A 24,358-nucleotide genomic window follows, 5' to 3' on the forward strand; every position below is an offset into this window, starting at 1 on the left:
TTAAACCGAAATTAAACCTTTTTTATTTGAATTTTTTATGTTGTATGATATGTAGATGTTTTTCAAGTTGTAGTAAATGTTTCTTTTTAGAGATGTATATTCCATGTTTTTTGGTTATAAAATTTAATCTTTTTCAATATCTTGTGGTAAACAAAAAAATATAACAAATTGGGGGGTCCAACTTTTTTCTTCACAAAATTTCACATTATTTCTTATATTAAAGCTTAAAGTATTTACTATAAGATACTTTTAACAGAACAAAAAAGTTTCAATTAATTTCTGATATATAACCGGGTTTGAAAAAAAAATCCAATATAAATGTATGGAACCAAAAATTTCCAAGTCCAAATTTAAGTGAATTTTGTACGGGTAGGAGGCTTTTTGGTGATGTTTGCTGGGCTTATGAGTCCATACGGTATGGATGTGTTCTTGCTTTATTAAGAAGAATATAAAAAAAATATTCCAAAAAAAAAGAGAATGCTGCCCAAAAAACTAATTTCAACCCCAAAAATCACATACGTTTCAATTTATTGACTTAAATAGTAATAAAGTCTTTTATACATGTCCTAAACTTATAATTTATATCTTTAGTAAAATCTTATGCTTGTTGATATAGATTTTAAAGACATTAATTAACTGCTTATTATGTATTATGACATCATAATCACCTTAAATATGCAAATTTAAGTTGTTGTTAGTATAGCAATAATAGAGTAATAAAAATTTAGAACAAAAAATGTGGTTTAATGATAAGTTGGGATAAAACAATAACTATATTTTGAAAAGGTGTAATAAAAATACCTGAATTATCTAACTTAAAGTTAAAATTAATCTTATTATTTTGTTTAACCAATTAATAAAAGCGTTTCTACGATTACTTAGAGATAAACAAGCATGTTTATTGATATTTTTAAACTACATAATTTTTGTAAACTATTCTTAAAAACGTCTGTTTTAGCTTTACAAAAACTAAAATTTCAGCAATTCTATAACAAAATGTTTAATAAGTCTATGCTACTTGTTTAGACTATGCTTACATTAACACTTAACCACATAAGTTTTTAAATACAACGTACAACTGTTTATATAAATTTTGATACATTTGTATTATGTCAATTAGCTCTTTAGGATAAACCAAAATTTATACCTGTAAACAATAACTTTTTGTTTTAAGCTTCAGTTGTTTTACTAAATTTAAGAATTTTCACGTTTAATTATATTTGCAAAACATTTTTAAAAAGTTAACAAAAGCTATGTTGTTAAAGATCTCAAACTAGAGTTGCTATAAATTTTTTTAATTACAAAGTAAAACAAATATTTGTACGCAAATTATCTGTGCTTAAAAAGATATTCTCTCATAACACAAAAAGCACTTATTGTTTGAAAGCTGCTAATTTTTTTAATGTCCTCAAAAATATCTTTTATGGTTACCAAACCACATATTGTATAGTTTAAATATATTTATTTACATCTCTTAACTCTTTGTTTCACTAAAGTCTTTTTAGATTTTAAATAATATACTATTTTTTAGTAAGTAGTACAAGTATCACAATGTATATATTTTTAAGGAATAAATTATTTAAATATGCATTATCAGTTTAACAGTAAGTTAAAATTTATAAAAATAGATAATTTTTTTCAAATAAACTTTAATATGATAAGTCAAGAAGTCATGTGTCTGTAAAACTTTCTACAGTAGTCTTCTTATTAAAAACATCCTTTTGTTTAAGCTTTCTTAAGCCATTATAATAATAAATTGAATTGTTTAAATATATTTTTTTGATGTATATAAAAAATTGTTTTTGAATTTAGTATCTTTTAAATTGAAGTTTCATAAAATAATTCTTTAATATTAAAATATAGAACTTAAACAGTGGGTCTGAATTGAGAACTTTCAATGTATACTTTCAATATTGTTATTAGGGAAACAAAATTACAATATTTAAAACAAGTTTTTTTATAGAAAACTTTTATTTTTTATGACCAACTTCCTTAAAATCAAAATTAACTGAATCGTTAGCTTTTTAGATGTAAGCTGAGCTGTTTTTATTTTGTCACTTTTTTATAATATGCTGCTTGTTTATTAGTATTTTGTATATTTTTCTGTTTAATTTTATTTAGCATAGAAAAACATAAATAAAAAGTAGTTTGTTAAATTTTATTTTGTACTAATAGAGTTCTTTGAGTAAAAATAAAATTGTGTTAATGTATTTTGAACACATGTTTTTTGGTAAAACTACTCATGACAAAGATAAATTAATATTTCAGTAAACAATAAATTCATATTTCAGAATAAACAAATTTAGTTAAAAAGAATGTCTTTGTCAGAGTCTAGTGAAAATTCTAGTGGACATATGAGTAGTGGAACAGAAGAAAGTGATTGTGATTCTGTAGTTAATCCGGACCTACAACCATTTGCGTTTCTAAATGAAAATGATGAACATAGGTGTTTAGATACAGTCTTATTTATGCTAAATAGTGACTGGCTGATGTTACCCGTTCCAAGCAAAACTTATCTTCTTACTAGGTTTGAACAGCTATGGGCCCGTTCTGCTCTTAAAGTTTGTGTAGATGGTGGATTGAAAGTTTTACATTCTTTAAATGAGCATTTACATAACAGTAATAGTAATATGTTGTATAAGCCTGATGTTGTTTGTGGAGATTTTGACTCTGTATCAAACAAAATGCTAGAGTTTTATGAGCATCAGGGAACACAAGTTAAAAAAACACCAGACCAAAATCATACAGACTTTACCAAAAGTATTGCGTTAATCAGAAAGCACCTAAAGTGTGATAATTCACAGGGTTGTAAAGATATAAAACAGTTTGTTGTTTTGTCTGGACTTTCTGAACGTTTGGATCATTGCATGTCCAACTTGAATACTTTACTTCAGACTCGTCCTCTTGAAATTTGGCCTAAGTACCATACTTATCTTGTGAATGATGATAATTTGTACACAGTATTGCATAAGGGCACTAATAAAGTTGTAATTAATGATAGTAAGCATCGGGGTGGACATTGTCATCTACAACCTCTTGGCAAACCTGTTGTGGTTTCAACTCAAAACCTGCAGTTTAATTTAGACATGATTGAGATAAAAATTGGAGACCAGTTAGGCATGTTTAATAGAACTTCTGTAGATCATGACTATTTCACTGTTGTGAATAACCAAGATATAATCCTCACTATGGAAATTTTGAGGTGAATTAGAAGTAGGAAATAGACTCTTTAATCTATTATAGTGTGGGAAGTAATTTATATGGACTAGAAACTAATATTAATATTGTTTTATGATTCCTTTTTGTATACCTTATAGTTAAAACTTACAAGTGCTCTACTTTAATGATATGAACACTGTTTTTTACATTATGAGATTTTTACTTAAAAACTGATTTAATTACATTAAATGAAAAATCAAAATTGACATTTTATTAACTTTGTTTATACTTATAAACTTTTATTTTTAAACTAGAATAGTTCCTATTAGCAAAGCTTAAAACTTCAAATTTTATAGTTGCTTCTTAGACTGCTAGTTTAATGTGTAATTACTTTTTGTAAAATTGAATTTTTATCATTCTATTTTCCAAATTGGAAATTTCACTCTTTCAAAGTGAATGTTTCTTTTTTAAACACTGTAATAGTTAGTTAATAGCTTCTATACATCAAAAAGTGTATAATACTTTAGATATAAAATAGAAAAATAATATATACACAATAAAAAAACTTTAATTCAAAATTTTTTTTTTCAGTCAAAGTTTTGGCTTATTTTTTTATTATTAATTATAATTCAACAGAAGTTTTTAATATGAATGTAGCACTTTTGAATTTGTCATCAAAATTTCTAAAAGGATGTAATATTAGTAAAGTGTCAAGTTATAGTAGTTTAGTTGCCTGGAAATCTTTTACAACTCAAAAAGTTAATAGCTTTCATTCTTCAGCGCATAGACTTGGCCTTGAAGAATTTTTTGACAATCCAAGCAACTTTGGAAAAGAACAAATCAAATCAGGATGTAGTTGGAGCAAGGATTTGTTGAGAAGAAAATCTGCTGTTGAACTCCATCAGTTGTGGTTTGTACTTTTGAAAGAAAGAAACATGCTGAACACCCAAGAACATTATTGTTTGGATAACGATAAACCTATTCCTGGTCCCGATCGTCTGGATAAAGTTGCAGAGTCAATGAGCAACCTTCGAGATGTGATTGATGAAAGAGAAAATGCCAAAAACATGCTATTGTATGGCAGAAAAGACAAGGAAGGTGGTGAAATGCGAAAGTCTGCAGTTGGTGCTGTCTATTACCACAAGTTTAAAGAGCATTTACTACCAAAGGATTACAACAAAAAACACCATGGTGATCAGCCTGCCGACATTGCTAGTTTCCATCCTAAAATTGAGGAGATGCACCTTCGAATGCAGGAAAAAAGAGAGAAGATTCGAACAAACTTTAACTTTTTGATTAAAAAACAGTGGAGTCAGATGAGAAGAAGCAATCCAAACTTACCTTTGCACCAACCAGCTTGGTTCAGAAAAAGATTTGCGTCTACCTGGAAGTACGGAATTCATCCGAGGATGAGAGTCTTTCTTAATAAACCCCGTGGTTGGGATACAAGAAAGTATTATACTAAAAAGCCAAAACATACCTCTGAAAGAGTTTAAAACATTATTAACTTATAGTTTTGTAGTAAAGAGTAATGTTAGACAATTTCTTACGTAAATACATGTCTTTTATATTCCTTAAATTGCTAAATAAAAATTTAATTAAAAAACCTTAAGGTCTTAACTTTATTTACGATAAGCTGAAAATGGATAAAGGTGAGAAGACAAAGGAAGTTTGTCAACATAACTATAGAGGTGAGTGTTTACATTATTTTATAAGTTATAAAATTTGTTCTTGAATACTAATACTAAGTACAACACTACAAAACGTTGTGCTTATAATCATAGTGAAAAATCGTTTGCAAGTAAAGCATGCCAGTAACAAAATCTTAAAAGTGAAGAAGATAAATTAAATACAAAAATAGATTTTGGTAATATATGATATTTGTAGTAAAAAGGTATGGCTGTTTTTATTTTAAGTTGTATAAAAATACTAACTAAACATTATATCAAAATACATTTCATAGTTTTGAATTTATACTTTGTCCTTTTGAATTTTAAGCAACTACTTAAGTACTTCTGAATTTTTTTTACAAAAAAAAGTTTTATTTTCTATCTTATATAACAGTATCTAAATTGTATGATTTTTTTAAGCTCTATATTTTACAAATGGTTCTCACTTAGATTCTATTCCTTGATTGAATTTAAAAGGAAGTGTGTTATAATTAATGCAAATAATAATCTGAAAAACTATTAAGACTAATTATTTTTGAAAGATCTATGTTCAATCCTATGTTGCCTATTGTAATGAATTTCTAAGAAGTTCCAAAACCATCCTCTTTGTTTAGTAAAATTAGTCAACTTTGTCTATTCTTATTTAATTATCTTACATTATAACACATATACATTTTCACTATACGAAAAAGCACATATTAAGTATTATGAAAAAAAGTTTAATGCTTTGTTTGTTTTAATTTAAAAAGATGATGTCGGAGAACTTGATTATTTTTTTATATTATTTTACTTATCTGCTCAATTTTTAATTAATGCTTATTCAAAATACTTGTTCATAAAAAATCATTAATGCTTTGAAAAAGTTTTTGAACTATTTTACAAAAAGAACTAAACTTTTTAGCTGTTTATTTCATGTTTCCAGCTTGATTTTTGGCTAAGTTACTTATTCTTTAAGTAATAAAACTAGAAATTTAAACTAAATTGTTTGGATGAAATAAGAATTTAAAAAATCATCATTAGTAGTTATTTTTTAGGTATAATTAATTTTATTTATTTTTCTTCAATGTATTAAAAAAAGTTAATTACTTTTATTTCAATTAAAAATTGTATTTTAAGAATCAATATAAACTGGTTTAATATACTTTATATTTAGACTTATTGTTTAAAACGAACGGCTTTAAATCCTAGAGATCCAGACTTGGAAAGCTTGTTGGAAAATAAAAAAAACATTCTTCTTGTTAGCTAGCTTTACACTGCATAATTATAAAAATATTTAACTTTGTAGAGCAGGATTGGCAGAATTTTAGAAATAAAGAATTATTAGTACTAATTACTTATTTGTTTTTTACTTAAAATGTCATGCTAAATTAATTTTTGGATATAGGTGATCTGGAACTATGTTGTAGAGCTGTTCATACCTTATAGTCATCAAAATGTTGCCAGTCTAATAAACTATTTTTGTACAAGATCACTGGTTTAACTTCAAACAATATTAGGTATTGTAACATCTAATGCATTTTTTGTTACACTATAAGAAAAAAAAAACTTTAGTGTCTAGAAAATGTTATATATTGTCTTGGGATGCTTCTTAATTTAATAATAATAGAATTAAGGGCATAGGGGGACATAAACACCTTTTTTGAAATTTGATCTTATGTTGTATAGTTTTTACTAAGCTACAAGATGCTTTTTACATATTTTAAAAATATAAAGTAACTTTTGAGATATAGCCTGTTAAAGTCGGAGGCAACAATAGGTTCCTTAAGAGAGGCGCAAACTAAAACGGCAAATAACTAGAAATCACTAAAAATTTATCTTCTCCTACGTTTTTTGAGATAACTACCTCAAATTTTTAGGAAATGTTCCTTGCAATATTTAGAAAATTCTGTCAGAACAAAATTTTTAAAAAAATCAAAAGTAAAAGTTTTATAAGAAAAAAACAAAAAAAAAAGTTTATTTTGTTTTTTTTTTATAAAATTTTTATTTTTAAATAAATAAAAAAAATTTCCAACAGAATTTTCTAAATATATTAAGGAACATTTCCTAAAAGTTTGAGGTAGTTATCTCAAATAACGTAGGAGAAGATAGATTTTTAGTAAAATAGTCTATTTCTGCTGTTTTAGTTTTCGCCTCCCATAAGGAACCTATTGTTGCCTCCGACTTTGACCAGCTGTATCTCAAAAATTAGTTAAAATTTTTAAAATCTGTAAAGAACATTTTGTAGGTTAGTAAAAACTATATAAAATAAGATCTAATTTCAAAAAAGGTGTTTTTATCTATATTAAACTTCTTGTTAGTTCAGACTGACTTAGGCTAACTGTAACTCATATTAGTTTTTTTACCTTATAGAGTGATAAACATGAACAAGGATATAAATAAGCAAGTACTAATAAAGTGCAAAAAGAAAGTTTAAAAACAATTTCAAAATTTTTCTACTATTAGCGCAAATAACTGTCATATGTAATTTTTTCTATACTTATTTTGTAAGCTTTAAAATTAGTTCTGTAGTAAGCATAAATTTTATTTTAAATATTGTTTTGACTTATGTATATGAATGATTTGTTTTAATATGAATAAGTTGTGCTGTTCTGTTTAAAGCTGACAAATCAATTTGTCAATCTTTAGTATTTGATTTACTTATTGAGAAAACAGTTTTTGAAATTTAATAATTTGCACAGCAAAATTTTATGTGGTTTAAAAGACTATGTTATTTAACTTAAAAAATAGTTTCAAGCTTATGTAAATCTTTGTTATTTTAAAGTTTATAATTTTTTAGACATGTCACTGGAGGAACTTCAAGTTCTATCTCAAGACAAAACTGTTTCTAAAAACCAGCGTAAAAAAATTAAAAAAGAAATTGATTGGATTAGAAAAAAAGAAGAAAGAAAGTAAGCGACCTAAAATATACGTAAAATTTTATTTTATTTTTAATTTATTTTTATTATCATTTAATTTTGTTTACTAGTTTTTTTCTATTTGTACATAAGTCAGTTATGAAGCTCTTACAAAAAATATGTCATTGTTTACAACTGAAAAAACTTTATTAAGTGTTAAAAATTAAAAAAAATTATTTATAAATTTATACTGTGTTCATTACAACACAATGTAATTAATATGTTTTAAAATCTTACATAAAACAGTGCTTTAAGTAAAGGAAAAACGTTGTTTATGTATATTTTAGAAATATTTTAATATTTTATTTTATTTAAGTGAACACCAAAAATATTCTAACTACTCCATATTTTTTATATTTACATAATTAGAAACAATAACATAATTTTAATTATAAAATTTTCTAGTATATTTATTTTATAAAATACTCTTTATATAAAAAGTTTCCTAAAATAAATTCTTTGAAGTTTAAATTAAAAAGTAAAACTCAATCGTGTGAGTTAAAGCAGCCAAAATTTTAATGTCCTAGTCAAGCGTTAAACAACTAACAATAATTATAAAATACTGCTTAGTTTCGAATAATCATAATGTTTATTTTAGTTATATTTCTCAGAGAAAAAGCATTTACTTACTTGAGTTACTTAAAACAAAACTCTTTAATTACTTTTTTTTTGAAAAGGTGTGAATAAATATTAATTTCTATGTACTATTATTCCTTCTTAGCATGCTCTTAACGTTTCTAAAGAAGCAGCTTAATAAAAAAATTAAGTTGCTAAGATGTTAAATCATAAAAAGTATAACTTTACTTTAGTTGTCAGTTTTTTGTCTTTAAATTAATCGCTGTTTAAAAATAATTTAAATATTTTTTTAGTACAATGTTTTGTTTTCTTAGTAATTTCCAACTGTAACTCTTAACTTATATTTAGCAAAAATGAATGTGGTAATTAGCAAAATATGTAGTTAACTTTTCAAACTCTGAGCTGGAAAGTTTTTTTTTAATAGATATCACTTAGTAAAAAAAATAAAACATTTAAGAACAAATACTTATTAACAGAATAGAGCGAAGGAAAAGAAAGATAGAGAAAAAGATTCAAAGAAAAACAGTTTTAGCCAAACAAAAAGAAAACAGCGAAGGAGGGAACCCTGCAGAGAACGAAGTTGCAGTAAAAAAGCCACGCTTAAACAAAGTGAAAACCACGGAAAACTTTGAAGAAAATTTTCATTTAGCAATAGACTGCAGTTTTGACGAGCTGATGAATAACAAGGACATAAGGAAGCTTGCTGGTCAAATAGGGTGGTCGTATAAAATCAATAGAAGATGCAATACGCCCGTGCAAGTAAGTCACCTACAGATACCTCAATTGTTTTATTTTTTTTTATAAAGCTAACATATAAAAAAAGTTTATAGAAAGTTATAATTGTTTTTTGATGGTGAAGTTAGTAAAGTAGTATTTAGAAGAAGGAACACATTTTTATTAAAAACTTTGAAGTACTATAAACTTTGAAATGATACAAATTACAAGTTATATTATAATTATAATTTATATAATTTAACTGTATAATAAAAATGATTTTTCTTAAACTACTACTTCTTAAAATTTGAAGAGTTCTTAGTTCATGAAAAATATTTAAATAACGTAATATGATTAAAAAAACATATAGCAGTTTTTATGCAGATAGTTTACAGCTTGAAAGAAATTAGACTGTTTTCATAAGACAAATATTTTTTAAATTCAAATTTAGGAAAACATTTGTCTAATTTTATATATGAATTAACAGTTTTAATTTTCAAATCCTTTAAAATATGTCATTATTTACCTTAAGGTTATCAGCTCTAAAAACTGTGTAAGTTATTGATCAACTCTATATTGTTTTAATAACAATAAGCTTGTAAAATTATACAAAGCTCCTCAAAAGCTCCTGAGATATTGTTTTAAAGTTTTGTTTTAAAAAAAGATTAAACTTAAACCATTTTGGTGTCTCGCATTTTTGAAAAAGGTTGATGTTATTTCGTATTTTATAACTTAGCTATCAGATGCTTTTTACAGCTTTTTCAATTCTCTAATAGATTTTCCGAGCTGGAAGAGACCAAACATGGTAAGCTAAGTAGAATTCCAATAGAACGAGGAAATAAAAATACCAAAAATGAAAGTTATCTTAAACTTTACCTTTTCTAAAAATTTTAAAGCATTCGTTAAACTTTAGATAAAATGTAGTTTCATTTTGACAGTTGTTCCATAATCATAAAAAAAATACTACAAAAAAGTTTTGAGTTTATTTAGAAGCATTTTATAAAAAGTTTTAGGTATTGTACTATAAGAAAACCTGTTGTTTTGTAAATTTTTAAATTTTCTATAAAATAAAAAATGCAAAAAAAGTTCTTATTTTTTATATAATATAAATCATTTTACTAAAAATTACCTGTAGTTCATGTTTTTGGGTAGGTGTCAGAAAAGCACAGCATCACTTTAGCACAGAGTGACACTAAAGCACAGAGTGACACTTTAGCACGATCGATACTTTTAAGTAGTTCAGTTCAATACTTATTAAGTATATATTTAGTAATATATTTAGAATTTAATTTTATGTAGTCAGCATCCTGTTGATTACGCATTTTAGGTACTTTGAATTCAAGGGGAAGTATTTCTACCAAAGTTTTTTTTTAAATTATAGTTAAGTAAGGAGTAATTGTAAGACAAAGCTTGGCAGCCTTCTCGTAGGTAGCAATAAGTTAGAAAACATCTTTAGTAGGCTCTATTTTTTGAGAAAAACTAAACTTAATAATAAAAATTAGTACATACTAGAAAACAAAAAGTTGTAAAACTAAATGGTAATTGAGCTTTTAAATGTTCTTAAACTTTATACTATTTTTATTTAATGAATAAATTAATAGTAATACTAATAATTACAATTTATTTAAAAGTGTGTTAATCCGTTAACACACAGAAACACGTGTCAGTGTATTAAAGAAAGAATGCTGTATAATTTGAACTAGAAAGATATAAATTTTAGAAATGAAATAATTTAGAAAAAACGTTAATAGAAAACTTAGTGTGTGTATTTTTAGAGTGATGAACTGATTAAATTTTTTTAGCTTAATATATACGCTTATATTTTATATTAATGTTTATTAGTAAAATGACTAATAAACTATCCTATTTATATGAACTGAATCAATTGTATCAAAAAGAAAACTGTAGTGTTTTAATAATAATTTGTTATAAACAAAATAGTTCTTGTTTTGGTAAAGTAAATAGTAACCTTGATTGTAGACCGGACTTTTGCAAATTTCTTGAAACATTTTGACCCAGGTGAAAGAGGCACCCTCTAACACTACAGCTTGGAAAATCGTTCTGAAATAAATTACATATAAGCTAAATTTCTTACGATAAACTTTATATTTAATATTACTTACTTTTACTTATGCGAGCTCAAAATCGCAGGAAACGGCCGGTAGTTGAATACCGTGAATAATGCTTTTGATTATTTGAAACATTGCAATGTATGTTCGTTCCCATTTGTTCTAAAGTGTTATTAGAAAATTTAATTGTATAAAAAAAAAATTGCTCATATAGTATCTATTTACATTTTTATAATAAAGCAATTTAATTAAATTTTCTATTATGAAAACTAGTTTTTTTTTTGTTACAATAAAAGATTACTGGAATTAGTCTAACTTGTAACAAGCAATACAGTACAGTAGACTACCGCTTAAGTACGCACTTTTTTTGGTACGCACCTCGCCTTAAGTACGCACTTATTCAGAAAGACAAAAAATATTTCTAAATTTAAATTTTAAAAATTTAAACTAGGGTGAGTAATCCTGAGTAGTCTAAGTGGCCTGAGATTGTGACAGTTGTGTTATTAAATGTTAATAAACTAAATTCTTATGTAGGGGTTGCAGAAAAGTGAAAAGAATAATGATATTTGAGCTGTAATGCTATAAAATAAATAAATCTAGATGACAAAGTTAAAAAAACCTACAAGTACAACATAGTTAAGTCATAATTTAATTTAAATGTACACACATTGATGTTTTGAAAATGTTTGGTAAACACAATGTAGTTTGGTACTTTCCCTCTAACAAAACAAAATATGGCTTAATATTCTTTTTTATATTATTGACTGACATTGACTTTCTATATTAAATGTTTGTATTATTTATGTAGAAACTTTTTATAGAAAAATAAATCATTTTAAAATCTATTAAAAAATTTTGCAGATTAGAATTATGTATTAAATGTTATTTAAAATTAAAAGACCTGTTTATTTGGCTTAATTATTTGATGGCTAAATATAAGAAAGAAAACAAACAACTAAGTTTCATACTATACTATGTTGTCAAAAAGTACGCACTACCCGTGCTAAGTACGCACTTTTTGGTCAGGTTCAATTTGCGTACTTAAGCGGTAGTCTACTGTACAGGTACCGCTAATTCTTTTTTTGCCTATGACTACAACTACTTATGAAAATTTTGGCGGAGAAGACTTAAAAGTTCCATCGATAAACAAGCATTCACTTTCCATTAAAATATCAAGTAAAACTTCTCTAAAATAGGACATTTATAGCTAAAAAGCAAACTATGCTTTAGTTAAATTAAATTAAAGATTAAATATTCTACCTTCCAAAAGTCAAAATTATGTTAGGGACATTCCCACTGTCCCTAAGCAGAAATTTTTCAGTTGTATTGTTCCCTTTATATATTTTAAAGTTTTCTTGGACTTCGATATCTTCTATTCTATCTGCAATTGGTGAGTAAAGCTTATGTGATTTTCTTGCACGTCTGAAATTTTTACCAAGGTTTCTATAAAAAGCTTACACTTTTAAACTTTACAATTTTATATTAAACACGAAGTTTTAATTAAAACTTTAGCTTATAACATATTTAAAGCTTGTTAACTTTTAATTTACATGTTACATAGTTTGTTTTTAGATTTTTAAACATAACAATAAAAATGTTATGTAAGCATAAAAAAGAGTGTAACCATGCTAAAGTGTCACTCCGTGCTAAAGTGATGCCGTGCTAAGGTGTCACTCTGTGCTGAAGTGTCACCCGTGCTAAAGTGACGCCGTGCTAAAGTGACGCCGTGCTAAGTTTCACTCCGTGCTAAAGTGTCATTCCGTGCTAAAGTGTCACTCTGTGCTAAATAGACGCCCGTGCTTTTCTGACACGTTCCCATGTTATTAGCTAGAATTTAGATTTTTATTAATATTTTATTCAGACTTCTTATGTCTTAATTATTATATAAAGTAACAAAAGTGATTCTTGCTGTTAAATAAGTATTACAACAAGTAAAGGTTGAGATCTTATCTATTGAAAATGTATCTTTTCAAGTTAGTTATGATTTGTTTTAATTAATTAAAAAAGAAATTATCGTAACAGTAAAAAGCTTGATAAAAACCTTTTTTTGCAGTATCATCTTTTTGGAGCAAGCTCTTTATTGACCTCGAGGTTTGATCCAACTTTTTCTAACTGGGACATTCACTTTGATGACCAATTGTGCAAACTTTCAAGTGAAATGAAAAAAAATGTTGTTTATTTAACCGCCGAGTCTCCAAACGTTCTTAACGAAGTTAAAAAAGGAACATTCTACGTGATTGGAGGCTTTGTTGATCACAATCACCATAAGGTTGATTTTTAAGAACAACTTTTATCAGTAGTTTAAAAACCTTAAGAACTTGTTTCAAAAAGAGGAATTAAAAATTTAGATAAAAATTACTGTGTATATTTATATAATGTTAGTTATATTGATTTGAAATTTAGCGATTAATAACTTTATCACTACAAGTTACTGTTTATATTTGTTTATTTAATAAAATATCATACTATAGTGCTCATTTAGTTTTACACATTGCTAGCTTTCAACTATAGACTTTTTAGTTATACTTATATAATAGGGCCACTGTCATAAGCTAGCTGTTGAAGCTGATTATCAAACAGCAAGACTTCCATTATCAGAACACGTTGAAATGAAAAGCAGAAGTGTTTTAACTGTGAACCATGGTAAGAACTTGTTGTATAGTTGAGAGATTGCTATGAGTAAAAAAGGGAATTTTAACTAACGAATTGTATTTTTAAGAATTGGAATTTGAATTTAAATAGTTTAAATATGGTTAATAACTCATTTAGAGGTAATTTATCTAAAATTGACATGAAAAAAGTTTAACTAAAAGTAAACTAAGACAAAGTTTTTTGTAATATAGTAATAAATAAGTTTGAAAGAGATATGTATCCGTAAAACCTTTACAAAATCAAATTATAACAGTTTTTGAGTTATTGTTAGCAATGATTGAGCTTAAAGACTGGAAACAATCTATCCTAAAAGTTCTTCCAACAAAGAAGTATCAATCTGCTGAGTCTTAAACTTGTTTATTTTTATTTTTCTTTTATTATTAATTGTGTTAAAAAAATATTTTATAGAAAAAACTTTGTTGACGTAGTAGATAAATGTAAAGAGAAATAGTTATACGAAATTTAAAATATTTTCAAGTATTTTGTTTAAATTTGTATGCTGTCTTTAAGTTTTATCTTATCCAATTTTAGTTGATTAACATAAACATTTTTGATATAATAACTTCTAGGTTTACACTAGCACAACATTTTAAATAAAACTTTTAAAAGTTTTCAATTTATTATTTATTCTCCTAATTTTTTTAAAGCCTCACCTATATTAAGTTCAACTAATATGCATCATATTAGATTTTGTATACTACAAAGGTACAAAACCTTATACAAATAAACATATCAATTAGTTTATTATTTAAGTGCTATATTTTGAGTTTCGTATCTCATCTATTGTGTTTATAATGTTTGATAAATAAAATAGTTACTAGTAAGAAGACCTGTTATACTTATGAAATGTATAAATTCCTATTCTTGGTGGATAATTTATACCATGGTTGCTTCACACACAAGCAAGTTTGGTATTTGTTCATGTAATTTGAAAACCCAGGCTTGTTTGAAGGTAGTTTAAGTGTCAGGCTAGTTTCTATGACTTAGATCAACTATTTTTCTTAGAATATTTTACATTTCTATATGTTAAGTCTTTTGTTACTTCTATAATTTATAATTAAACTTTTTTAAACTTTATAAAAGTTTGTTTAGCCTTAAAGTTTTTTTTGTTATTTTTGTCTAGCTAATTTAACATCAAATTCTATAAATATGTGTTCCTAACAAAAAGTGTTTATTAAAAAAAACAAATATCTTAATGTTAAAAAATAAAAATCAAGAAAAATATTTGAAACAAAACGGATATACTAGTTCAAAATAATAACATATAGTAAATGTTAATTTTTCTAAACCTAAGAATTAAATAACTCGAAAAATAGAAAAAAGCAGAATTTTTATCATTCTCGTTTTATTGCAACTTCCATTTACTTTCGATCAGATTAGATATTTGATTGGGACGCTCCTCTTGGGGCTGTTGACGTTGTCGTAGGGCAGGTAGTAGGTCCACTCGGCGTTTCCCTTCGGTCTTCTCCTGTCGCACCCGTTTCCGTACTCCTTGCCCGCCTCCTGCTTTCCGTACATGATCGTCTGCCTCTTCTTGCTGTTCTCAACCTCCAGCGCCTTGTCCACCACCGCTGTCACCTGCGCTCTTATCAGCCTCGTTTCGCCCACTGCCTGATTCATTAAATCGTTAAATTCTTTTTTACAATTAGAATATTTTTGTTTAGAGAGGTACTACAATTAACTTTATTCTAAATTATAAAGAAAAACGTAGGATTTAGCTTTTTATGTAAATAATAAGTGCTCGTTACAGTTAGTCTTTTATAAATTTAGTTGAAATTTAATAACTACTTGATCAATAGCTATCAACGAAGCCCCAGCCATTGTCGTCATTGCCCTGAATGTATCACCCACAGTCAGTGCAAACACTCTTCTACTTTTGCTGTAGATAACAAAAAATAACTGATACATAGTCACTTTATATATAATTAGTTTTAACAGAAATAGTATTAACAACTCAATTATGCATTATTATCATGATCCTTGATTGTCTATAAAATAAATTAAAAACTTTAAAAAAATCAAAGTTAAAAGTTGTCTAAAGATACATACTTGGAAGATAGCGTTTACATAAAAGGTGTATATTAATAATCTCAGTTAACTAGAATTGTATATGCTAAATTCATCCATTAGATTTTTTTCACAATAAAAATGCTAAAACCACCCTATCTGAATTTAAAGCTTGAGTATAAAGTTTAAACTTTTCTATATACTTGTTGTACTACCTAATGAACTTATTATACATAATTTCGTCATGCGCCTATGAGTTTAAAAAAAATTCATCGCAAATTTTTTGAACACTTTAACCTAAAGCTGGGTGACGTTTTGCCCTCAAACTGATATCTCTGGCTCGCGACATATTTTCAACTTGAAAAAAAAGTGGACGTTGAATAAATTAGTGCTATTTCATAATAAAACTTACTCTTAATTTGGTACGTACAGTAGTGTTTGTTAGATATTTATCTCGTTACAAAACTGTTGAAATTTTTTAGTATAATATTACAATTACAACGCCACCAAGTATTTTAAATTCAGTCCGGCCCGCAAAATACACTCTGGTAAGTGTGGCCCGCCGACTAAAAAAGTTACCCACCCCAACTGTAGTTGTGGGTACACTGTGACTTAGCAAGTGACATGAGACGATCGATAAAAATTCATATAATTCTTATAATGTATTATTCAAATAAAAAATATATCCTCGAAAAATCAAAATCATACCCGTTTCTGTTTTCAAAAGAAAAAGGATGGTAGTTCTTTTCACGCGCATTTCTTTTATGAATGGGCAAGTGCGATTCATGGTGGATGCCTCGTATTTTATCAGCATAAGCAACTGGGTGCGGTATGACACCCCTCTGTTGCAATTTGTCTTTTGCAAGCTGTATAAAATATAAATGTTAAATATAAAATTTTAATACTTCTTAAAAAGTTATTTTAATTGTAGTATTTAAAAAATGTATTTAACTTGACAAATATAATTACAAACTAAAAGTTTCAAGTAAGTCAAGATAAAAAAGTCGTTTGAATTTTTTGCAAACTGCATAATTTTAAAACCAGTTTATAGATTATATTAACGAGCAATTACTATTTACAAATAAGCTTAGTTTTCTGTAATTTTTGTCAAGTACGCCTTTAATTTGTTGTGCGTTTATTGATTTAGTTGTAAAATTTAAAACAATTTCAGCTTATTAACGAAAAGGTTCTTAAACTATGCTTAACACTACTCTATGTATTTAAATTGTTATAAATAAATAAAATGAATTGTTTTATATGCCAGTTAATGTAAGCAGTTAGAAAAAAATAAAAACATCTTTTTAGTGAGTTACTATAATAAAGCGTTTGTTAAACAAAATTGAGATGGCTATACTGAAGTATATTTTTAGCTCAAAATTGTTGTTTTTTCAACCTAATATAGAATATTTTATTAAACTCAAAACAAAAAAGCTACTTAACTTTAAAAGAATTACAGTTACCTGTTGAAATATTTTAACTTGATAATTTTGATTGCAATTTAATGTTATAAAGATGGTACATAATAGTGATACGCAAAGTTTTCACCCTTCAGAGTTGTTAAGAAACATTTTTTGAACAAGTATAAATTTTTATCTTAAAACTTTTATTTGTGCAGAACAAATCTCTAAAGCACTAACGTATTCGTAAAATCGGTCGTCGTCTTTCTTCTTTTGAAGGTCTCTGTGTATTTTGCTCCTCAGTTGTGGCATGTGGTCGTAAACATCATCAAGTCGGTTGATTTCATTTTGCACTTTAGTACGCAGTCCATTCAACTCCTACGTTTTATATGATTTTACAATAACAAACTTACTATCAGTAATTTTCGGTGTCATATTACAATAATTTTATTGCTATGTTTTTCATAACGTTAAAAGTCTTTTAAACAGCTAATTAATTATAACCGAAAGGTTTTTTTGTGCACCAGGTCTTACGACCAAATATTTTCAGCGTATTTTTTGTCGTTCAATAAACTATGTAACTATGCAGCTTTTAACAACTTAAACCAAAAATAGTGGCAAACTGTATAAATATATTTTACTATTTTCATTTAACCTATTGAATTTTCTTAAATGATTAAATACTAGAGAAAAGTTTGAAAAAATTTGAAAATATAATGTATTAGTTTGTCTAACTAAAACTAACGAAAATCAACAACTTACAAAAATTATTTTTAGGAAGAAAAGTTACGCTTTTTTACAAAATATTCTTTTTATCATAAAAATATATATAATATGTTTTGGTTTTAAGAAAACAAATAGAGAGATCTCAACTGCTGGAGGAGAAGCAATTCTATTTGAATAAGATTTATTTAAGCACTGAAGAGGTCTTTGACCGAAACTTAGTTTGTAAAATAAATTTTTGAAAGAATAAATATAAAAATATATATCTGTAGTTATTTTTTTTAAACTTCTTTGCCACATTTAAGAACCTTGCCTTAAAAGTGTAGAACTAAGGTATATTTATGAATAATGTATTAATAGAATACGATACTGTGCTAATAAATTTATCTAATTATTTCGAACTGTAAATAGTTCTTAAAAAAATTATAGGAAACTTCTAATTTAACTCGCCATACCTCGAACTTATTCGAAACTGATGTATTATGCAGTACATAACTCAAAAGATTTCTTCTGCAATGCACTACAACCAAAACTAAACAACGTATGTTTTAGTTGCTTAACACGCTACTTAAGTTTGTAAAAAAGAATGTTGCACCAACCAGCAGCTGTTGCCTGATCTTGAGAAACTGAACCTTGAGAACGCGGCTCGCCTCCAGCATGCGGTTCTTGCAGATGTACGTTCGGCCGTGCCTCGCGTGCAGCATGATCTCTTGCTCCTTGAACTGATCCTTGGTGAAGCTGGGACGCATGATGCATGCCAGCGGCTTGTTGAAGACGAGCGACTGGTCCAACTGTTCCAGAGTCATGCCGACATCTTTACGCATCTAATGGTTGTAATGTTATTAGTTAAGTAATAAAAATTTTATTTTCAAAAGTTATGCTAACAAAGAAATCTTTTGTCAACTAAGCTAAAATGGTTCTTAGCATTTAAAAGCTGTGCAAACGAGATGATTAGATCATTTTCAGTGACAACCAGTACAAAATAATCCTTCCAAACTTGCGGGTTGAATTTAAACAGTTTGTTAACTATTTAGGAAAACTTAGTCAGCTGTTTCTTTAAGTTAGTATTTCTGATAAAGTTCTGTTGTGTACGTACAAGTTGAAAAACCACTGAGCTTACAAAAGTTTTAAAGTTGACTGAGGAAGAGAATAACTTGAAAGTACTCTAAACTTTTAATGTGCAAAAACAACTTTGTAGGATTTTCGTAATAAAAATATTTCGATTTATAAATTACTTTTAGGTATAAAAACCTATAGTTTACAAAGCGTCATTCACAAAATTATTGAAAAAATTTTTGTTTAAATTTTAAGGTTTATTTTTACAAGGAAAAAGTAAACAACAAACTCTGGTCAAGTGCTTGATTTCGTCATTAACAAGCTCGACTCTGGATCGAAGCCGGTCAACCACAACCTTGAGTTGCCTGGTAACTGTGTGAACTTGGGAGACGCTGTTGCAAGCTTCCGGGTCGACGTAAAAGCCGCGCTCCATTTTCGTGATCCATTCTCCCAGCTCGTGACGCGCCCGATCCAGTTCTTCTCTTTCGGGATCTTCTCTTTTCACGTCAATTTGAATGTTCTTAGTACTCTTTTGAGCATACCTGCGGTAAAAAGCATCTTGAACTTTGTTTTTGTAAGTAGCAAAAATTGAAAAAAGTTAGGGAGTTTCAGAAAACAAGCTTGATTATTACAAGCAACTTGGTTTTGTGCTTAAATTTTGTTAGTTGTTTTTAAAGGTTTAAAAAACATGCAATTGTTAAAATTTTATAGCTGTTATTACCTTCAATACTCACGGATAAGCAGATTTTTATTTACCATTTTATAAATTTAAATATAAAAATACATACTTCATTGCGTTTTATTCATACTTTACTATTATAATAATAGTCACAAATTGAAATTGGGCAAAAATTCAGTTTAAACCAACCTGTCTATTTTGTTATCTCTTCGTTCAGCCTTTTTAGCCTTAACTAAAGGTAATGAGTTTTTACACTCCAACTTAGTAATATTCATTTTAACAAAAATTAAAGTGAAGGCTTTTCACTTCCAATATTTTAACTAAAATCAAAATAAGTTGAAAATATTTTATTTTTATATGCAAACGGTTGCTAAGGATTTCTATTTTACGTGTAACTATTTTAATAAAAAATTTTAATGTAACTTTAGCATACAGGCTTATGTTTTGACATGCTTGATGATACTTTCAGAGTTTTATATAAGCTGAGTCAAAAACTGTAATACTTTAAATTTATATATAGTACTGCAACTAATACAAACAGTGTTCAGCTTTTAAATTCTATTTCAATTTTGTTTTTATACGCTGAAAACATTTAACTAATTTTAGACTATTTTTGTCAACTTAGAACGTAAAATATTATTCTTTAACACACTACAGAGGAATTTTTGAATTAATTGATACCTTTAAACTTAAATACTATTTTGGTCATGAGATATTTTATACAAAGAAACGAAATGTATATAAACACAAATAAATATTGATGGCGTTGTATGCTAATTATATAAAAAACAGTTATTTTATTACTTAGCTGCAACAAAATTTAATAACAAAGCGATAATGTATGTTTTCATTTCAGAAAAAAAAAAACTAGAAAGAAAGCATTTTAAATATGTTTTTTTTTCAAAAACAGTGGTATTCAAAAAGTAAATCTTTTTTATAAAAGTTATATTCTGAGTAAAATATTTGTTTCGAAATTCAAACAAAATTGTAAACTATCCTGTATTCAAAAAAAAATTTCTAAAATACTTAACATTTTGTTTTAAGTTTGAAAACCTATCGAAAAAAATGGGGTGAGAAAATTTTACAACATCTAATTTTATAAAAAAATACAATTTCAAAAAGTTATGAAACTAAAACACTTTTTATCTAAATTTATGTTTTGTATAAAAATTAACAAGCTTTAATTAAACTTATTTTCCGAAATTGTATATGAAAAAAAAGTTTAAGTATAGAAATTAAAACAGTTTTCAAACATAAGCGCTTTAAATTGAATAACGTTATAAATATTTTAATTTAATTTATTTTATTTATTTTTTATAAAAAATTGGTTCTATGAATCTATCAATAGAATTTATATAATTTAATTGTCAGCGCCGTGTCTACAAGAAACTCTCAATCAGACGAACCAAATAAGACAAGCGAGTTTAATTGTTTTAACATTCTCCACTTCGCAGCGACTTAACTTCGACCATTGTGGGTCCCAAGGGTCAAACACCGTTTCGCTAATACACCTAACTTTAGCATGAATGAATGACGCTTGAAATTCTCCGTTGACGTCATAATACGTAGGAACTTTCAAAAAATTGTGGAATGTCACGTGACTGCCGTAAATTTAATAAAACTACTAGTCTACTTGCAATTTCGAAAACTGAAGACATATTTTAACAAAGCTTAGACAACAGTGCGTTGCTACTAGCCAAGACATAGTTTGTTATTTTTGTATTTTTTGGAAGTATCGTGGGGTAAGTAGTAGTTTTACTTTAAGATATAGGGTGTTTATAAAAAAAGTTCATTTAGATTTTAATTTAGAGAAGAAAAATCTTTTTTGAAAGTTTTGTAAGTTGTTTTACAACTTTTTTGTAATCAATCAAAGATGCTAATAGATTATGAATACTGTTTCTAAATTGTATTTAAAAGTTGTATTGAAATATAAATGGGAAAACGCTAATAGTAAAAGTACTTTACGTTTTTGTAAGACTATCAAGTAAAACAAAAGTTTGTAAAACACAAAAAAAAATTTTAAGCAGGATTAAAAAATAAAAGTAAGTATACATACTCTTTATTATTTTTTTTATTGTTATTTGTAGTAAATGATTAAAACTCGCCCAGTGAAAATAGTTAATTTTTAGACGAACTTACAGCTAATTGTATATTTTGGCTGTAGACAAAAAAACTCTCTACTTGTTGGTTGCTTATTTTATGTCGTTATTTTTTTGTTTTTAAATTAAATTGTTCAATCTGTTTTTAAATGTTTTATATTGTGTTTTCGAGGAAAAATTTGCGCAAATAAACTTTTTTTTTTAACTAAAGTTATTTTTTTACTGTTAGTAGTTGTAAGAAACTTTTTGTTTATATGAAACTAATTAATTCTAACTTATATTATTATAATTTATTGAACGAATAAAAAAGACGCTCAAATGTTTGGTCTAAGGACCTGGTGCAAGAAAAATCTTTCGATTATCGAGTCGCACACCAACGGATACCTTTTAACGTCTTTACCAGGATATTTATAAACCTTTTTTTTTCAGGTATTTTTGGTTGTAATATTTTGATGAACTTTATTTTACTTATAAAGTTTTATAATAAAATGGTTTATGATATATAAAAGATTTTTAAGAACAAAACTTAAAAATTACTTCAAATACTTTGAATTCAAATCGTTTTTTGATTCAAACTTTTAATCTTAGTTAATTTTGAAAATTTTAATAAGTTTATAAACAACGTTTGTTGATTATTAAACACCAATTAGTTATTAAAAAATTGTACAACTAACAAACACTTTTGTAATTATAACACTTTATGATAAATTCCTGGACAAGACCTTAAACTATATCCAAGTGGTGTGCGACTCGACAACCGAAAGGTTCTTCGTGCTCCAGGTTCTAGAATCAAGCATTTTGAGCGTCTTTTTTATCGTTCAATAAACTGTATATAAGAAAAACTAAAACGATTTTTTAGCGTATTCTCATTAAATAAACAAATAAACATTAGTGAGTTTAGGTAACTAGATGTAAAAAAGTATCGCTTAATAATACAGCAAAGATGTAAACTTTATTGTGTACTTAGGATTTTATAAATTATTATTCATACTATTAAATATAGTTATATAGGAAAAAATAGTTTACACATGTTTATGTTGCAATTGTAAATGTTAAGACTTTATAACTTGTACTCTTATTACTATTTTTTCGTTACTTTTAAAAATAGATGCACAGAGGATTTTTCTTGGTGTTCAGATGTTGCAAATGTTATAGTAACTTAAATTTAATCACTTAATGATCTTTGATTAATAATCCATCGTTTAGTTTTTTTGTTTTGATTAGGATATTTTTTTTTCTTGAAGCTATGAGATTTTATAATTTAAAGTTTTTTTCTAAATTCTAGTAGATTACTTTACGCTTCGTAAGTGATATTTCCGAATAATGCTAAGTTTTACAGTTAAAATATAGAATACAATCAATAAAAATGCACAAAAGCTACAGCCTAGTTGAGGCTTTAAGTGAAAAGTGGAACAATCGTGCGGACTGCTTTATTGAAAAACAAAAAAACAATCCCTTTTCCGACAGATATGGTGAGAATTTTTGCAAATTTTTGCAAATCACTTTTGCGTGAGATCATAAGCTTTTTGAAGTATGACTTTTCTAAAACTTAAACTCTTAAAGCTTTTAACATATAATTTCTTTCAATTTAATATATGTAAATTACATTTATTCAAATAGAAGGACGTAAAGTTTGGGTTAAAGGAAGTGAAGATTACGGAAAACCGGTTGGAAACACGGCAGTCCGAGCAGAAAAAGCAAAAAAATACATTGACAAAGAAATTAAGACGCTAATTGAAATTATTTATCGCTGTGGGAGGCCTAGTAAAGTTGATGGTCACGTTTTTATTTACTTTGGGCAACTTTTTCAAACGTGAGTAATTTTACTAATATTTAAATAAGAGATAAATAAAAAGTATAAAACTAAGAGTAAATTAATTATTTAAAAAAATAAAATTCAATAAGGTGAAAACTTAAAGTAAAAAAAAAACAAAAGATGTCCATAACTTGTGTATATACTTTTAATTTTTTTTATTATTGCAGTTTTTCTATAATCACGAAAAAAAATGATCTAATGTTTTTGAAACTTTTGACTCTTACATAACTAAAAGTATATATTTATTCTTTTGAAAAACAAAGTTAAGTGGAACGCATTAGCAAACTAAAACTAGATAATTTTTAGATAGGTTTAGATAAAGCAGCTATACAGCACTTACAAATAAAAGTTTTGTGTTACTTGCTATCATGATTAAAATAGTCTGAAAAGGGAATAATAAATAATTAATTTATAGCTTAGTTGTAATTTGGACTTTTGTAAAAAAAATTTTAAGTTTCACTTTAAATTATCAACTATAGGAAAATTTAGTTTTGAAAAAAATTGGTCTTTATGATAGTATTTTTCAAAAACCAAATTTTAGTTATGCCCGCATTTCAACCAACCTTGTGGGATACCTCATAAGAGCGAGAAGAAGAAATCTGGTGGAATTTCCTGGCGAGATGCTTTGGCAGCGCAGAGACGATGACGTCATAATTCATTTAACTGCAGAAGCACACAGAATGGTTGAAGAATGAGGCTTAGAAGGATTTTAAAGTTAAATAAAATGAGGTTTGATCACATGGTGAAGGTGAGATAGGAGGTACTAAGCACGCACACGAAGGATGGTAGTTTGTTTATCAGTTCGTGATCTTACTACTTACGAAGGATTTCAAAGCTTTGTAAGATG

The 24,358-nt window shown here is 26.7% G+C and overlaps 4 protein-coding genes across 5 annotated transcripts; all 4 read left to right on the forward strand.

Annotated features, from left to right (window-relative positions):
- Nucleotides 1-2,315: 2,315 nt before the first annotated feature.
- On the forward strand, nt 2,316-3,206 carry LOC145838463 (thiamine pyrophosphokinase 1-like). Its single transcript, XM_082946065.1, has one exon. The coding sequence runs from the start codon at nt 2,316-2,318 to the stop codon at nt 3,204-3,206; it is 891 nt and encodes a 296-aa protein (XP_082802191.1).
- Nucleotides 3,207-3,800: 594 nt separating this feature from the next.
- On the forward strand, nt 3,801-4,723 carry LOC145843977 (large ribosomal subunit protein uL29m-like). Its single transcript, XM_082951281.1, has one exon. The coding sequence runs from the start codon at nt 3,807-3,809 to the stop codon at nt 4,653-4,655; it is 849 nt and encodes a 282-aa protein (XP_082807407.1). The 5' UTR covers nt 3,801-3,806; the 3' UTR covers nt 4,656-4,723.
- A 51-nt stretch (nt 4,724-4,774) lies between these two features.
- LOC145833904 (tRNA methyltransferase 10 homolog A-like) lies at nt 4,775-14,379 on the forward strand. 2 transcript variants are annotated; one of them, XM_082941171.1, is made up of 7 exons: nt 4,775-4,850; nt 6,214-6,325; nt 7,606-7,717; nt 8,776-9,058; nt 13,136-13,351; nt 13,620-13,725; nt 13,988-14,379. In XM_082941171.1, exons 3-7 carry the CDS (start codon nt 7,608-7,610, stop codon nt 14,083-14,085), a joined length of 813 nt encoding a protein of 270 aa, XP_082797297.1. In that variant the 5' UTR covers nt 4,775-4,850; nt 6,214-6,325; nt 7,606-7,607; the 3' UTR covers nt 14,086-14,379. The 2 variants fall into 2 exon arrangements, with proteins under 2 accessions (XP_082797297.1, XP_082797287.1); XM_082941161.1 differs by lacking the exon at nt 6,214-6,325.
- Nucleotides 14,380-23,034: 8,655 nt separating this feature from the next.
- On the forward strand, nt 23,035-24,358 carry LOC145843041 (actin-binding Rho-activating protein-like). Its single transcript, XM_082950512.1, has 3 exons — nt 23,035-23,167; nt 23,316-23,508; nt 24,053-24,358. The coding sequence occupies exons 1-3, from the start codon at nt 23,062-23,064 to the stop codon at nt 24,204-24,206; spliced, it is 453 nt and encodes a 150-aa protein (XP_082806638.1). The 5' UTR covers nt 23,035-23,061; the 3' UTR covers nt 24,207-24,358.

The sequence above is a fragment of the Thalia democratica genome, chromosome 1 (genome assembly GCF_965202585.1).
Source record: "Thalia democratica chromosome 1, ktThaDemo2.hap1.1, whole genome shotgun sequence".
Lineage (NCBI taxonomy): Eukaryota > Metazoa > Chordata > Thaliacea > Salpida > Salpidae > Thalia > Thalia democratica.

What these genes read in the sequence shown, in the direction of transcription:
- LOC145838463 (XM_082946065.1), top strand. Translation starts at nt 2,316, where the DNA reads ATGTCTTTGTCAGAGTCTAGTGAAAATTCTAGTGGACATATGAGTAGT.
- LOC145843977 (XM_082951281.1), top strand. Translation starts at nt 3,807, where the DNA reads ATGAATGTAGCACTTTTGAATTTGTCATCAAAATTTCTAAAAGGATGT.
- LOC145833904 (XM_082941161.1), top strand. Translation starts at nt 4,802, where the DNA reads ATGGATAAAGGTGAGAAGACAAAGGAAGTTTGTCAACATAACTATAGA. An exon ending in AGAAAAAAAGAAGAAAGAAA is followed by an intron (nt 7,718 to 8,775) that starts GTAAGCGACCTA and finishes ACTTATTAACAG; the next exon opens with AATAGAGCGAAGGAAAAGAA. An exon ending in TTGATCACAATCACCATAAG is followed by an intron (nt 13,352 to 13,619) that starts GTTGATTTTTAA and finishes CTTATATAATAG; the next exon opens with GGCCACTGTCATAAGCTAGC.
- LOC145843041 (XM_082950512.1), top strand. Translation starts at nt 23,062, where the DNA reads ATGCACAAAAGCTACAGCCTAGTTGAGGCTTTAAGTGAAAAGTGGAAC. An exon ending in TCCCTTTTCCGACAGATATG is followed by an intron (nt 23,168 to 23,315) that starts GTGAGAATTTTT and finishes TTATTCAAATAG; the next exon opens with AAGGACGTAAAGTTTGGGTT. An exon ending in TTTGGGCAACTTTTTCAAAC is followed by an intron (nt 23,509 to 24,052) that starts GTGAGTAATTTT and finishes ACCAAATTTTAG; the next exon opens with TTATGCCCGCATTTCAACCA.